Source organism: Dunckerocampus dactyliophorus, chromosome 2, assembly GCF_027744805.1.
Source record: "Dunckerocampus dactyliophorus isolate RoL2022-P2 chromosome 2, RoL_Ddac_1.1, whole genome shotgun sequence".
NCBI lineage: Eukaryota > Metazoa > Chordata > Actinopteri > Syngnathiformes > Syngnathidae > Dunckerocampus > Dunckerocampus dactyliophorus.
In genome coordinates this window covers 25,612,676-25,628,444 of record NC_072820.1, presented here as the reverse complement: position 1 = coordinate 25,628,444, position 15,769 = coordinate 25,612,676, and the positions used below count along the sequence as shown (strand labels likewise).

Below are 15,769 nucleotides of genomic sequence, written 5' to 3'. Positions count from 1 at the left end.
ATAACGACTGCTGAATAAACACCATTTCACAGGTACCATTGGTCATCATTTCTCCCAGAGTGAACAATTTTAGGACGGTAAAGTTGCATTAATCAAACTATATGTAGTCTTTTATAAGGCCATAAACTTATGCGGTGCTACAAGGCAAAAGCTAGTGATTTATGCTAGCAAAGCATTCTACAAAAAGTAGTCATAATTCATACACATGTAAGAAATCCAATTATAGATATATTTTGAAATAAAGTAAACATAGTCAAATACACTAAGTCCCCAACTTATGAACACAATTGGTTCTAGACGACCGTTCTTAAGTCGAATTGTTCTTAAGTAGGGGAAAAGGTAATATTACCAATGATATGGGCACTAGATGTACGTGTATACATATACAGTATATGTGTATGTATGTAAATATGAGTTTGGATGCAGTAGTAATATTAAACGAGGATAATTAATGAAAAAAACAATAATAAAAGTGATATAATAATACGTAATGATAAATGTATTTACCTTTGAAGAGGAGTGGTTGAGCATACGTCGTTGTGGAGGAGTAGTTATTAAAAAAAAGGACAAATCGTCGTGGTCGTTAGACTCTTCTAAAAGAGGTAGTGTTCTGTGGGTGGTGTAGAATTAAGCAGGCCTATTAACTCTTCATAAACTTTAATCACACGCTCTGTCCGGGTTGTATCATACAACTACAACTTAGCCTTCCTCTCTCCTCTTCCTCTTTTTCCTCGACCTGTTGGTCCCATTAGCAGTGTCACAGTGCCCTCTACTGGTCAAGCATGTAGCAGTATAAATATGGAGTTCCAAAAGGCAAAATACATGAAAATATAGACCAGTCAGCTTGCGTTCATATCTCCGAATGTTCGCATGTTGGATGTTCGTAAGTTGGGGGCTTAGTGTACTAGGGGTGTCAGGAGACACCCGACTCACGAGAAGAGACGATATACGAGATTTTAAAGTTAAGTACAATGAAAAAATATTATTTCATTGAGTCAGAAAACCATGCAGGTGCGTTTTGAAATGTTTATTGTCCCACAAATTGAGGCTAAACGATTTTGTTGTCTACATTTTTTGAGACCAAATAAACCACTGTTATGACAATATATGACACACACAGTACAGTGTATCATTATAATGCAATATGTTATTTAATATGCCCTCTTTCACTCTGTAAACATGTGAAATTGGTGTTTGTGACGTCTATTTTCTCACAGGCAAAAAGCCACAGTCTACAGATGGCCCCCGCGCCACACTTTGGACGGCCATGTGTTTTGCCGGATGCTGCCAGGTGAAAGAGTGTGTCTGTCTGTCTCTGTGAGGTTGCATTGTGGTGGTTTTAGAGCTTCCGGACCGGCATTCGGGGCTGCTGCACAATCAGAGGTGGAGATCCTGCGCTGCGGATACTTCACCTTTGTTGACCGCTTGTATTTAATTACCAAATAAATGCATCACGCAAGAAACACTTGCTGTCTTTCACTTTTAATGCGCGAATCTCCTCTATGTGTGTGTTATGGTCACCACAGTACGCTGTCAAGTCAGACACACTCTCTGGCTGCCCCGATGCCGCTCCAAAGGTCAGGAGAACCAGGGAACCACCTGCTGTGACCGCTAAGGTGCACTGCAGTCGGACACATGCAGACCCGGTGCTGCCATTGTTAATGTTGATGGTGATTAATGAGAACGGTGATTAAGGTTGCAGACAAGTCTGTACATCTAGGTGTTTCGATCTGATAAATATTAAATAACATTCATCAAATTTAGACTTACTACAGCTTCCACAACATCCACACGTCACTCGCTGACGCTGGGAACACCAAGGCAGGTGTGTGTAAAGCACTTAATGTGCTAGCACACTTCCACTTTCATATTAGGTTAATCATCATTCATAGTAGCAATGCCATAGTTCACAGTCTGATTGGCTTCTGGCTGCCCTGTTCTCACAAGACAGTTTTTCTCCAAATGAGAAATCTCGTCATGTTTTAATAAAACCCCTATCACAGGGATGGGAAACCAGATATGGTTCTTTTGAGACGGCATCTGGCTCTCAGATATTTCTTAACCCAATACCATTTTTAAAACATTTTTTTCCCACTGACATTTCAAAGTAAAACATTCAAAATATAAAACATTCTCATGCATTTGAATCTATCTATACATTTACATTTACATCTAGTTGTATTCAGTGTTAAAAAATATGATATGGCTCTCACAGAAATACATTTTAAAATATGTGGCTTTGATGGCTCTCTTTGCTAAAAAGGTTCCCGACCCCTGCCCTAGTCTGGAGATCGGGAAGACTTGGGTTCGATTCTCCGTTGGGCATTTCTGTGTGGAGTTTGCATGTTCTCCTCATCCGGTTTCCTCCCACATTCCAAAAACATGCATGTTAGGTTAATTGGAGACTCTAAATTGTCCATAGGTATGAATGTGAGTGTGAATGGTTGTTTGTCTATATGTGCCCTGCGATTGGCTGGCGATTGGCTGGCGACCAGTCCAGGGTGTACCTCTTTTTGGGGTCGCATGCCCCCGCGACCCTAAAAGAGGACAAGCGGTATAGAAAATGGATGGTAACTAATGTAACTAAAAAAATGTAATATACAAAATAAATCCAAATCAAATAAAAAAAATTAAGTAATCATGGTCATATACTATTAATGTCTAAAAAAACCCTTCCAAAAATATTTCAATATAGGAAAAAAATCGAAATCTATTGAAATAAAGTAATCAGTCCTATACTATTCTTCCATTTTTACAGATATTTCAATATGAAAGACCAAATCATAGTAATATTAATATTAAATATAATTATTTTTTCCCAAAAAGTGTATATATTTTAATTTAGATTATTTTATTTAGTATTGTAATATACAACAATTATTATTTTTTCGTCAAATATAAAATATCCAAGCATTTCTATGAGGGGTTCAAATAAATGCAATGAAATGCACGGATGCACGAATCACCATCATGTATCCTACATAACATATTTTGGATTAGTTTTTTCCCCAAACAAGCACATAGTTCATTACAGAGGGTAAGCTGCTCTACCTAGTTGGCAAATTATAGTTTTATGTTTGTTTTTTTGTTTTTTGTCATAAATGTGTCAAAATGAACAAAAAGAGATAACATTTTTGGCCCACGTTGAGAGTTCAAATGCTTTTCTAAACACATAAAACATGCAATGACCAAATAAAACAGTGTGATAAAAGATGCTGTTGAAATAAAAGACTTCTACCTTCCAAGAGCGACCTTTTGCGTGTTGTTGAGCGTTCAAATGCCGAGCAGTGCTGAAAGCAGCAAAAATCTCTCATCCTGACTTTCCCCTCTGCAGATATTTGGACTTGTCATAACAGGAAAAGCACAAATGTAATTACAATCAACAATTCCTGACACATTCCATGGAAGCGTCCATGAAAGTGTGTCATCGCAAGTGACGTGCTGTGCCCATGACTTGTTGATGTAGAAATCCCTAAGATGCTGAAAGATAGGAGCTGTCATTCCAGTTACCGTGGCGACAAACCATTTGTTTGTTTTTGCATGCGTTAGAAGACTTTCATTTTTTTCCCCCATAGGTAATAATGTAATGTTGATTACTGCAAATGCTGCAATTAGAAGCACCATTCAATTACCGAAAGCGCAAAGAGGGCGGGACATTAATAGGAAGCAAGCAATATCTGAAGAGATGCTGTTATTTACAAAATTTGACAAAACACCGTTTCCATACTTTATTAATGAGGCAGAGTGCATGAGAAAGTGGAAATAAAATTGTTGTTTATTAACAAGTAAACTGCAATCTGTGGCTGTACTTTCATCCAGATTTGCACCAAAATGGGTCAGCTCGCTCTACCTGAGCGTGTGCAGGTGAAGCGGGAGGGAGGGTGGATCACGCTGGGTGACATGTCTGATCGATTGTTCCAGGTGAGGGAAGAAATGATCCCCTCGGGGGCTCAACGTGGAGCCCATCTGTCATGTTCCACCGACGGCGTGTTCTCACTACAGATGTGGGCCGCTTTTTCCTAGCCTTCTTAACAGGTTTCAAATCTTCAACTACAATTACAGCCCCTCTCAGACCTGCCAAACCTGAAGCCATTTTAGGAGTAAAAAAAGTACCCCCAAAAATACATTCACCCCTTTGGCACTTCAAATTTTGCGGTTTCACTCTCACTTTTTTTCAAAAATATATTAATGAATAAATCATGCTGTTTCGTGGTTGAATGCGACATATTAGCAAAAAATATGCATATTTATGCAAATGTTATGTATTTTGTTTATTTTATTTTTGTTTATTAATTAAGCAAACATTAAAATAGTTACATTAAGTAAAATACAAATAAAAGGCATCCATATAAGGCATTCAGATGAGGCATTCAAAGTCGTCGTGATATGCAGTATTCTACACTGGTCATTAGGCGTCAGTAATGTTACAGGTTTGAATGATCAAGCACAATAATCCCTAACACGGGCTACTGTTGGAGCTGTAACTCATGGCAAACTAAAACTCAACTCTGAACTCTCGACGTAACTTCCTGTCCAACACTGTAACACATTTACAGCAACACACACACACACGAGTATGAGTCTTATTTACTCTTATTATGTGTACTACATTGGCTATTAGGAGTGTAAAGTTGACTAAAGGGGTGTTACATCATGACTAGAGGCTCTAATAATGTTTAAAACAGTATTTAGACAGTTGTAAACAGGTTTTCCTATGCTTTAACTACAAAAGAAGAACTGTATTCGAATTAGAAATAGGAAATCCTGCTTTGTGAAAATCCATTTATCGCTGTTGGGTCTGAAATCAATTAACCGTGATAAACGCGGGATTACTGTACAGTGTATGCCCCAATTTTTGTAAAAAAAATTCACAGAAATTTTGCCTGGGATTTCGTACAATATTGCACGTAACAAACTAGTCCGGGTGCCAGCCAGTGTGACTGTGCAGATGTACTGTATGTTGGTAAACCTCACTACCTGACACCTTAAGATTCGTGCTGGACGTCAAGTTGACAGTCTGGGGTTTTAGCTCAACGGCTAGCGCACTCAACTCTGATTCTGTGGACCTTGGTTTTGAGCCCAGGGCTGAGTGAGGGGCTGGCTGAACCAAGTGTGTTACAAACATGTCAACGGTGACACGGGCCGCAGAATTGTGAGCTGTGTTTGGTCGGGGGGGGGGTTTGTTGTTTTTTGTTTTTACACATGTTGGCGGGTCAACAAGCACGTCACTGCCAGCCTTTTTGGATGCAATAAAATGTAAGCATGTGAAGAATTTCGCCTTCTTTGACTTACAGGAAGTATGGACTCAATGTGTGTGTTTGATGTCATTTCCAGATTCTGTGTGGGTCTCCGCGCACCCCAAAAATGCATAAAATGTTTATAACAGCTGTGACTTTCTTTTGTTTTTTTTGCTTGGGAGATAAACAGATATTTCCGCTACCACTGTGTGTCGTAAATGTGAAAACAACACGTGCGCAGAACCAAACAAGAAGTTAATAGTATACTTTGTGGGCATTTGTAGAAGGTTTATTGGGTTGCAGATTGCAGAGGGAAGGTGCTGGGTATTGAGGACGGGACATAATGGCGTCTGTGTAAACAAGGCATTTGTTACAAACGGTGCTGACAAGATCTACAATAAACACTGCAGAACCTCATTCATCCTTCACCAAGGGGGTGATCACAGTCCCGTGGTGATGAGCAGGTGTTCCTTCTCAGCTCTGCTAAGCATGACTGTTAAAATAATAATAAAAATCTTTTATAATAATAGTAATAATAATGGCAGGGTGGTGTCACACACGGCTTTGGTGCGTAATTACATATGTGGGATTTATAGCCCTGACTTTTAGGGAGAAGGCGTCGTTTTGCAAACACATCACTTTGGGAGACATTTTACTCGGTCACTCCCCAAATTTGTCCTCCCTCCCCCCACACAGCTTGCAATCTCCTGCTCGTGCATCACACTTGTCAACCTACACACTTAAAAACCCTGACAAATGTGGCTGATACAGTATCTGAGTACAGCATCTTGTCAGGGAACAATATAGTGGTACCTAGGTTTTCAACGAGAGATTTTGCAAAAAATATGACTCGGTTTTCGTACTGCCTCGGTTACCTTATGGCCAAACAGCACACCTAACAAACTAGTCAGCGGAATGGAGAGCCCAAACAAAGCATTCACGTGTTGGTGACTCAATGTCTTAAGAACGGATAGTGGTTCTTTTAGAGTTGGGACACTATAGCAGGATTCCAAACAGGAAATCCTTTAATCACCTCTCATATGTGTGTGGTTTATTTGTTCATAGAACCCACACAGAACGATGAACAACTTGATTTTTGTCTCCTTTCTCCCTCCCATAAAGTACTGGAGCTGATAAATAGGCTTTGCATTATTTCGTACAGAAAAATGTATTGGATTTTCAGTATTGGTGGGTCCTTTTGGAACAGATAAAAAAAAAAGGTTCCAATGTATGTAGTCAGTGTATAGCTTCTATAACAATATAGATTTACTATCCCCTGAAAATGAGTCAACGCCAACGAGCCACAAGATGAAGATGAAGAAGTGGTGGTAGCACCATAGTCCGGGGCTGCACGAGTGCTGTCGGCACTGAGAGGCTGCGGCTCAATGAGTTCCAACATGTACAGTGATATTGTGAAGCACAGCGTGATCGCTTGGGAAAAATGGTGGCATGCCAGCTCTCCAACATCTCAAGTGAGCTAACAAGTGTCTTGCTTTAGCACCTTGGGTTTGGCTGTCTTTTAAAATCATTGGGGTTCGTTGGTTGAGCATGACGTTGACACTCCATTACTACAGCAGCTGCACAATGACAGCCATAGCGCTGCTGGTCAGAGTTGCTCGTAGAAAAGAATGGCGTCCATTCTGCGACAGGCTTGCGTGATCCAGAGGGACAGACCAGCCTGTGTTCTGGTTTTGATGTCCTCTCATCTTCGAGGTCCTTCCAGTAAACGGATGCGGTGGTTGATAGTCGTCTCTTTGTAAAACTTTGTGGACTGTAACAACTGTTTGAGTTCATCGTCTGCCAGTCAACATTCATTGTTCCGCTTCATGTCCGCGTCCATTTCCTGTCCTTCTACTCACCCTACTGTGTCCTGCAATGTCTCCAGAACATCGCAAAAACAACAAATGTTGGTTTTGGTGCTAATTTGTTCCAGATCGCTGCTGTCAATGTAAGGAGGACTGGGGACAAGTTGATGGGGAACAATTGAGGTACGTGACCTCAGTAAAAACACACAACACACACACAGTACATTTCTACATGATCATTATAAAAAACACATGATTTGGATTTTTCTATTGTGTCTCGTGATAAGCCTTAAATCAATCTAGCACACTGGTTCTGTTTTTGACATGACAGCTCCCCCTTGTGTAATAATGAAGGAATGACAAGACAGTCAATTTTAGCTTTCCTCTGAAATCCAAACTTTCCAGCAAGGGCTACATAGTGAAAAATGAAAGGATGCAAGTGCCTCATTTTGTAATTTGATATGCTATCAAGTTATATACACATACATATATATATATATACATATATACACATACATATATATACATACATATATATATATATATATATACATACATACATATATATATATATATATATATATATATATATTTCAAAGACTAAACTGCATCTTCTTAGCTTTGTAATATAGGTGAAAAAGCATTTATTAGTATGAACTTATTTGTTTCCCAATTTTTGCTGTTTTTTTAAATATTCAAAATATTTAAACTTTCTTCTTAATCTTTGTAAATGTTCTTCTCAAAATATTTTGACTTCATTCTCATAACGTTATAGCTCTTTCCCCAAGCTACAATTCCAACTTTATTTTGTTTTGTTTCTCATATTACCACTTCTTTAATATTTCAACTTGATGCTGCTAAAATGACATTATTTTTTCCTCATGTTATGAGTTTATTCTCATAAAAGTGCGACTCTTTTCGCTAATGGCCTCCGGGCCGCAATTTGGACACCCCTGTCTTAAGTCTAAGATACATATCCTGTACATCCAAAACCAATAGGCCACATATGTTCTGAATCAGTAGGGTTCTTGCTTTGGAAGAGTTAAGGTAAAAGCACAGCACAACGCTGAAACTGAAACGCTAGCCTGGCTACCAGTATGACCAGAGCAAGCACTTAGTATTTCAAATCAATAAACTTGAAGATGCAAGTGTCTTCGTCACATTCACATTAACACATAGGCGACGGTGCTCAGGGACACGGCGGGGGACAGATATAATGTCGAGCGTTTTGTGAGGTTTGAGTTTTTGAGAAGGCATTTTGTGATGCAAATGCAAATCTTTTGAGTAGCCAAAGTCTTTACTTAATTGTCCCCAGCAATTAAGTGGAATTACATTCTTCATCATGGAAAGCTGACCACAACTGGACTTAGGAGACCAAGTGGGGGGTAAGTCACTGTTATTGGACTACAATGCTGATGGGGATGTCATACAACTTCATGTCAAAAAATCCGAACTATCCCTTTAATACAGTATGTTTCTTGACTTGATGTGGAAGTTTCAAAAATGTTGTTTGAAAATTGCACTGTTGAAGCTCAACAATAATAAGGTCCAGTTGAAACTTTGGTTTTCATACACCCCACTTTTCATATGATCCGGCTATCATGCACCGTCTCAGTGTTCATACAACATTGCACGAAACAAGTGCTGTATGGCTCGGTGAAATCAAGTGCCCAAACAAAGCACCCTACGCGTTGCTGACTCACAGTGCGTGCATTTTTTTATTGAGTGCGACTGCTCAAAACATCAGTCACAAAAACCGAAGTGTCCCTGTACTGGCTACCTCCGCCTCTTGGTTATGCTAAAAATCAACAGGGTTCTTGATTTGATTTTTTAACAATGAGCACTGACATTGTAAATTTTCAGAAATGGCACCTGGCAGACGGCTGAAGCTGAGCAATAAACGACTGCTCTGGCCTTTGACTCCAGTTGACCTTTAAGATCAATAGTGATGTAGGTTTGACTAATGGTCAAGCTGAAGGTTTGAAGGAAGATCAGTAGTGTGAGTGCTTTACCTTTGATCTCAGACATCATGCTTAAATTCCAATCACTGGGGGAAAAGTTCAGATAAATAGGTTCAAGATAAACCTGCTAATTGATGTTTAGACAGTCTAATGTGTGACATCATGGTATTCCTCCATATTCATGGGTGACATCGGATTTACTTACTCTCCGGGAATGTGGGAGTCAACATTCCCAGCGCTTCTCCAAAGCGGAGACAGTGGTCAGGAAAAGGTCTCGACTCCTTTTAAGGAAGCAAAATGACTCTTCGTAGTCTTTATGGGAGCTCACGTTCCACTTTTCATCATTTTATTTCATTTCCATTCCTACACAGCACCTGCTGGTAAAACCGCTCGGGAGTGCGACTGACTTGCGAACACAAACACGATACTCCCCCGCCTTCTTCTCTGTGGCAGCCTTGCCGTACTTTTTCCTCGGAATTATTGTCTGAGACATGTCAATGACGTGTGTCCACAGAAACTTGGTAGCGTATCTCAGGTATTATCCCGTGTGAACTTCATCAGAGCTCACTGCACTCAGACGAAGGAGCCGTGTGGTAATTGCTGCTTTTTGTTCCAACTGTGCTGCCGGCGCAACACGTTGTGACCCCGATCCATATATATGCTTGGCGCGATTACATCATGACCTGAAGACACTTGAATGTGGTTGAAGTTTACTGAACTTTCAAGAGCTGCTGCAACTTCAAGGCTTCATGTTACAACATCCACCTGGTGGCCAGCCAGCGCTCTCTTGTACTGAATCTCATGCACCACACTTGCACCTAGCGGCCACAAAGTGTTACAGCGTCATCCAAAGAGATTCACTTGCAAGTGCAGTATAACAGCACGGTCCAAAGTGCAGCCCCGGGGGCATTGTCGCTCAGAGCTTATTTTTTATTGTCCCTTGGCATAATGTAAAACTAAAATGAATTCATTATTAATGATATATTATTGGATATGACACTAATTTGTGATGTGGATGTTTTGCTCACTCAGCTATATCGACCTACATTGGATTGATTTAATCCTTCCCCTTCTCAATGTCTATTACTGATCAATCATTCACACCATCTCTTTTACATGCTGACATAATATTTCACTTGCATGCATTTTCCCATTCACATTTGGCCTCTTCCTGTGTGAGAAGAAAGGAAGATGTTAAATATAAAGGAAAAAGAAGAAATAATGGGGAAGAGTGTTAAAATACGAATAAAATCAGATTGAAATATAAGTGATAAAATAGGAATACATTCTTAATAATAAACAGAAATGTTTACATGATTACCGTACATGAAACAAAAAAATCAAAAACATTGAGGGTAAATATATGAATACTAGAGTAAAACTGTTGTCTGAATCCAACAATTTAAGTAATTTCTGTATATAAATTTGGCAAGTTGATTTGGGATAATCAAAAAATTTAATATTTAATATTGTTGAATTTTGTATAGTTTTGTTGCCTTCCATCAAGTCTTTGTGAGCTGTCTTTAACTGAAGATGTCATTTGCAATACTTGTCCAGATCCTTCATGACATCAAGTACTTAGGCTTGCTCCGCTCCACCATTTAACTTAGAGTTTGCAGTTTGCGCTCCAAGTGCCTTGAATTTTACCCTACTTCCTTAAGTTGCGATCTGTCACATGGTCATCGCAGACAGACATTTGTACCTTTCAGCTTGCCTCTGCAATGCCTCCTTGTTTTTTTGGTGAACTTTGACTTGAGTGATTTTATAACTGTTGCTTTGTAAAAACATAATCTCGTTCTTCCCAGTTAACAGCTATGCTGGGAAAAGACCTACTTCTTATGTGGAGCCCCGTCACAATCACATTGTTCATGCGCGTAGACTGTTCCAAATCAAATCAACAAAGGGTGTCTTAGTCTGACAATACAGCGTCATTTCTGTCTGTGTTAGTGTTGAGTGCATACCTGTGTCAGCAGGGAGGGGTACCTTCATTCAGATGGTGAAGTTTCATCCTGAAAGATTGCGGGTTTGAGACACAGAGGCCTGGTGGCCGTGTGGAAGTGTCCTCAAGCAAGAGGCTGAACACAGTCAACAGTAGGTGAATTAGTTGCCAGGGTCAAAGCAAGTGGTGAAGTACAAAATGCGCAACCCCACTTACCCTTGTCCCTGTAAAAGGGGCCAGTAGTTGCCACAAGGTGAAAAATTGCTCAGCAAGCTGAAAACATGGAAAGCATACAAATATTACTCCTTGTGTAATTAAATCAGAGGCGATACTGGTGTCACACACGTTACATTGCATTAACTCACATTGTGAAAGCAACATTTATGGCAGAAGTTTATTTCGTAAGGGGGGGGGGGGGGGGGGGGTGGCGAGCAGGGGGTAGCTGGAGGTGGAGGGCTGGGTGACGGTGCACCACTAAATGATATATTCAAAAACGTACATGTGGGTCAAAAACGTATTAACAGTTATCACTCCAATGTTTCCACACACAAAATGTCAATGCAACACATTTTCCAATGCAAATAAAAAAATATTTTCAAACAGAACAAAAAAAACACTAGAAAGCCCTGGGATGTTCAATGAAATAAAAATGTTTACATGCAAGATGAAGACTGAGAGCTGAATATGTCAAATTAAAAGTACAAAAAAGAAAATTAACTGTATGGGTCATCTGGAGGAAAGTCTTGAGAATTCTTAAAAGGCATCACATTGACTCACATTAACAGAATGTCCATTGTTTCAGTCCTTTATTCACTAGAATATAGATCAATAGGAAATCAGAGAAACTGCTATTGATGACAAGTTGAGTGGTCTCTTCTAGTCGTTACAAATAGCACAAATGTGTCGAGATGCCTCTTGATGGCCAAAATAATAAATTACAGTTGCCAAAACCTAACGCACCGACAAGGTTGAGGTGTTTAGGGCACGGGGAGTGAGGAGTTGGGTGGGACTCGATGCTGAACAGCTGAAGTCGATGACTGGTCAAATACACCGGTGTGATGAAGCCCCTTTCTGGATGTGTGGTGTCCAGAGGAGCGACTGTACAGTGAGTAGAAAGGTCCCAAAGTAGAAACTGCAGTCTTAACATGTGCCTTACTTTAAAATGTAGAGGAAAACACCCTTACGCTCATCAATATGATGAGCAGAAAAGTCCCAAACCAAAGCTTTGAAGTCTTTATTTTTGCTATTTGGGAGAGTGGGAAAACGAAGCGGAGAAAAACCAACAGACAAAAGGAAGAGGAGGAGGAGTAGAGGAAATGACTCCATCAACAACACGGATGGCAGGAAGAATGAACTGCACAGGTTGGGAGGGGATGACGACACTCCGGCACTTTGGGGAGTGGGGGGTTCGGAGGGCGGGGATGTTATTTCCTGGAGCTAGACTTCTAATATCCAAAAGTACTGGTCTGGAGGACCACGTTGGTCAAGGGGTGTCCGTGAAGATGCCTGCAGGAAAAAAATGCCTTCAAAGCAGCATCTGTGCAGGCTGTCACACAGGGTGGCGCTATGTGCTTCCTGCGGCCTGGTTGTCTCCTCCTTCTGAGATAGCTGCAGGTGGACAAACGTGGCGGCAAAGTTTAAGAGTAGTAGTGACAAAATGTCAACAACAAATTAGAAGCACTTACTGGCAGGAGTGGAGGCAGTGGCCGAAGCAGAGGCGTTGTCCTCGTCGCTGTCGTCCTCGTTGGACTGCGGCACCTCGGCCTCGGGGATGGTTGTAGTGGGGGTTTCGGGCTCCTGATCTGCCCGGCTCTTGAGGGCCAAGATCCGGTGATGCAATGCCGCCGCCAGCTGACCAATGTCCTTTGAGCTACCCTGAGGACCACAGACAGGACGGCTTTCAAATGTGCGACAGTCCACTGACAGATGATACCTGGTAGTAAAAGCAGTCCAAATAGTGTTCCCCTGGTGTGATAAAGTGTTTGCCCCTTTCCTGATTTTTTTTTTGCATGTTTGTCACACTTAAATGTTTCAGGTCATCATTAAATGTTTGTCATCAAACAAATTTAATTAGTACTCAACGGCAAGACAACTCAACACAAATTGCAGTTTTAAATGAAAATGTTTATTATTAAGGAAGAAAAAAAACAAACAAACAAACATGCATGGCCATGTGTGAATAAGTGATTGCCCCCTAAACCTAATAACTGGCTGGGCCACCCTTACAAGCAAGAACTGCAATCAAATAATAGGCATTTTTAGGGATTTTAATCAATCACAAGCCACAATGCACTGAATACAACTAACACTAAAGCCTGTCTCCTGTCGCCAGGTAAAAGAAATTGCTTCCTTGTCTACAAAGCAGTAGTAAGTGTTTGGTAAAACATACCACTATTAGGAAGACCTTGACCCCCTGGTCCTCTGTGTCCATGGCAGTGATGCGTACGCTCTTGTCGCTGGCCTTGTCCACCTGCATCTGGGGCCATAGCTTAGTGTTGAGGATCAACCGGAGGCTGCCCTGGGTCCTCATCACTGATGGAGGCAAAACAATCGCACATCAACATTGTATGTGTGGGTGGCTTCAGTGTCTGATTGTGGTGAAGCAATAGTCTAGAACAGGGGTCGGGAACCTTTTTGGCTAAGAGAGCCATAAAAGCCACATATTTTAAAAAGGATTTCCTTGAGAGCCATATAATATTTTTTAACATTGAATACAAGTAAATGTGGGCATTTTTAAGGAGGACCTCTAAAGTTATTCTTTTTATTAACATTGTTACACTGAAGCTATCCAATAATAAATAAATTACTTCTTACCATAAATACGACTTCTGGTGCTGCGTGCTTTTGCACCGTACTCCGTATCTTTTTCTTTTTCCAGAATTAGCGATCTGACTATTTGATTTAAGGAAGGGAAGTTCATGCGAATAGGCTACCGCATTATCCAGTGATAATTGAATTTTGGTGTTTGACCCGGAAAATATTGGAAGGACAGCTGGCACTGGCTCTGGCCACCCGCATTGTGGTAGAAAATGGATGGATGGACTAAAATGCATAACAAAGTTTTATATTTTGAGTGTTATTTTTAACACTGTGATTTCTGTAATGTACATTAAAAGGTCAGCGAACAAAAAAACAAAAATACATTTTTATCGTGTTAAGACATGTTTGAGAGCCAGATGCAGGCATCAAAAGAGCCACATCTGGCTCCCGAGCCATAGGTTCCCTACCCCTGGTCTAGAAGAAGGGATTGTGCACATTTACCTAGACGTGACTGTAGCGTGCCGTCTTCCGTGGATGCCATGTCATTGAGCCTCAGTAGACCCCGACCCCTCTCTATCCACGACTGAGCCGTCTTCTCAAAGACGTATAACTTGCATTGCATCTGAAGCAGGAAACAAAGGAACCGTTCCGTCTGATCCCTTGCACGTTTTGGGCGGGCCTCCAAACTACTAACAAAGCCTCTACACTTACTTGTAAAACGTTGCTTTCTGATTCTTCTCCAGTTTTCACTTCCACTCTCTCTAAGATGCACTTCTTGGCTGTGGCTTTGGTGTAGGCTGCTGCAGACTCCTCCAAAGACTCTGACACGCTATTCACTAATGAGAGTACAGAGAAATCAGTTTTTCAGTGATTGACAAAGTTCACATGTGAGCTTGTGTGTTTGCAGCATTAGGTGAGGTGGGGCAGCAGTAGGTCTTGCACCAAAAAGCACGGAAATTTGGACTAGTTGCAGGACACATTCCCTAGACATTGCTTGTAAATTTAATGCCCCCTCAAGGGACAGTCATGGAGTTTTTCCTTTTTCACATGCATTTTGCGGAACCACAAATCTTCATTTTCAATATCTTATCTTCAGGTTAAGACATAAATTGTCCCTTATGAAAAGACATATTTCAGCGTGGTTACCCTTCTCAGGGGTGTTCTCTTGTGAAGGGGTTTCTGAAGCAGGGGCAGCTGGAACCTCTTTACTGTCTTCGCTGGAGGTCTCGCCCTTGGGAGGACTCTGGGAGAGAAAAATAAGGGCACATACATGGGAATTTCCTCAAACACGGGATCATTTGTCCAACATGGCCATTGAGGCAAACAAAGATGTCCGCACTCACCAAAACACGTTCAGACATGTTCTGCCCAAAAACAAATTTCGCCCCACTGTCTGTACTGTTTGTGGCCTTTTTTGAACTGACCGAAAAGGAGAAACAAATTCCTGTTAGCAAGAGGTAGCAACACTAGAGGCCATACAGTAACATCACTGTGAAATTACCTTGGGGTAGAGATGTACTGTAGGAAATAATTAGTGCCCTCTGAGTCCAGTGAAGCGTTTGTCTTCTCTTCTGTACTGTTCTGGTCCAACTGGAGAGAAAACTCAGCAATCACGCACCACCACATCTTTACAAATCCATGTTTGATGAAGCTGACACATGGTTATCCCTTGCTACATTGTGGTTTGAACATTGTTCCCTCACTCTCCTGGTTTTTCGAAAAATTAATTAACAAATGATCACTGTTTTGTGGTTGAATATGGCCTATAATTAGTAAAACATATTCACATAAACTCCCCTCCAAACGTTTGGGAACACCTGATGGGAGTGTATAAGCAAGAAGAATTTTCAATCATAAAAATTACTAAATGAACACAAATACAAATAAGACATTTAAAAGATTAAATCTAGTATAAAATCTGTGATGTTGTGTGCGCCTTTAAGAGGAGGTGCCTGCGAAGTAACATGCGCGACGTCAGCAAGCTACTGAAGAGTTGCTGAGTGTTTGGTATGGCATGGTTAGCAGTGTGGAGAATGCCAGTGACAAGTGGCAAGAGTTGTGGCTGAC

The 15,769-nt window shown here is 40.8% G+C and overlaps 1 protein-coding gene across 3 annotated transcripts in view; it reads right to left on the bottom strand.

Annotated features, from left to right (window-relative positions):
- Positions 1–7,690: 7,690 nt before the first annotated feature.
- ranbp3b (RAN binding protein 3b) overlaps positions 7,691–15,769 on the bottom strand; it is a 30,203-nt gene continuing 22,124 nt past the window's right edge. For 2 of the 3 annotated variants that reach the window (XM_054764619.1, XM_054764632.1), the window contains exons 10-17: positions 15,204–15,292; positions 15,046–15,121; positions 14,849–14,945; positions 14,414–14,538; positions 14,204–14,324; positions 13,332–13,474; positions 12,628–12,817; positions 7,691–12,550 (exon numbers count right to left, since the gene is read on the bottom strand). In XM_054764619.1, the coding sequence (XP_054620594.1) occupies positions 12,507–12,550; positions 12,628–12,817; positions 13,332–13,474; positions 14,204–14,324; positions 14,414–14,538; positions 14,849–14,945; positions 15,046–15,121; positions 15,204–15,292 (885 nt within the window). In that variant the 3' untranslated portion in view covers positions 7,691–12,506. The remainder of the gene's footprint in view (positions 12,551–12,627; positions 12,818–13,331; positions 13,475–14,203; positions 14,325–14,413; positions 14,539–14,848; positions 14,946–15,045; positions 15,122–15,203; positions 15,293–15,769) is intronic. The other variant, XR_008567255.1, reaches the window with a different exon arrangement.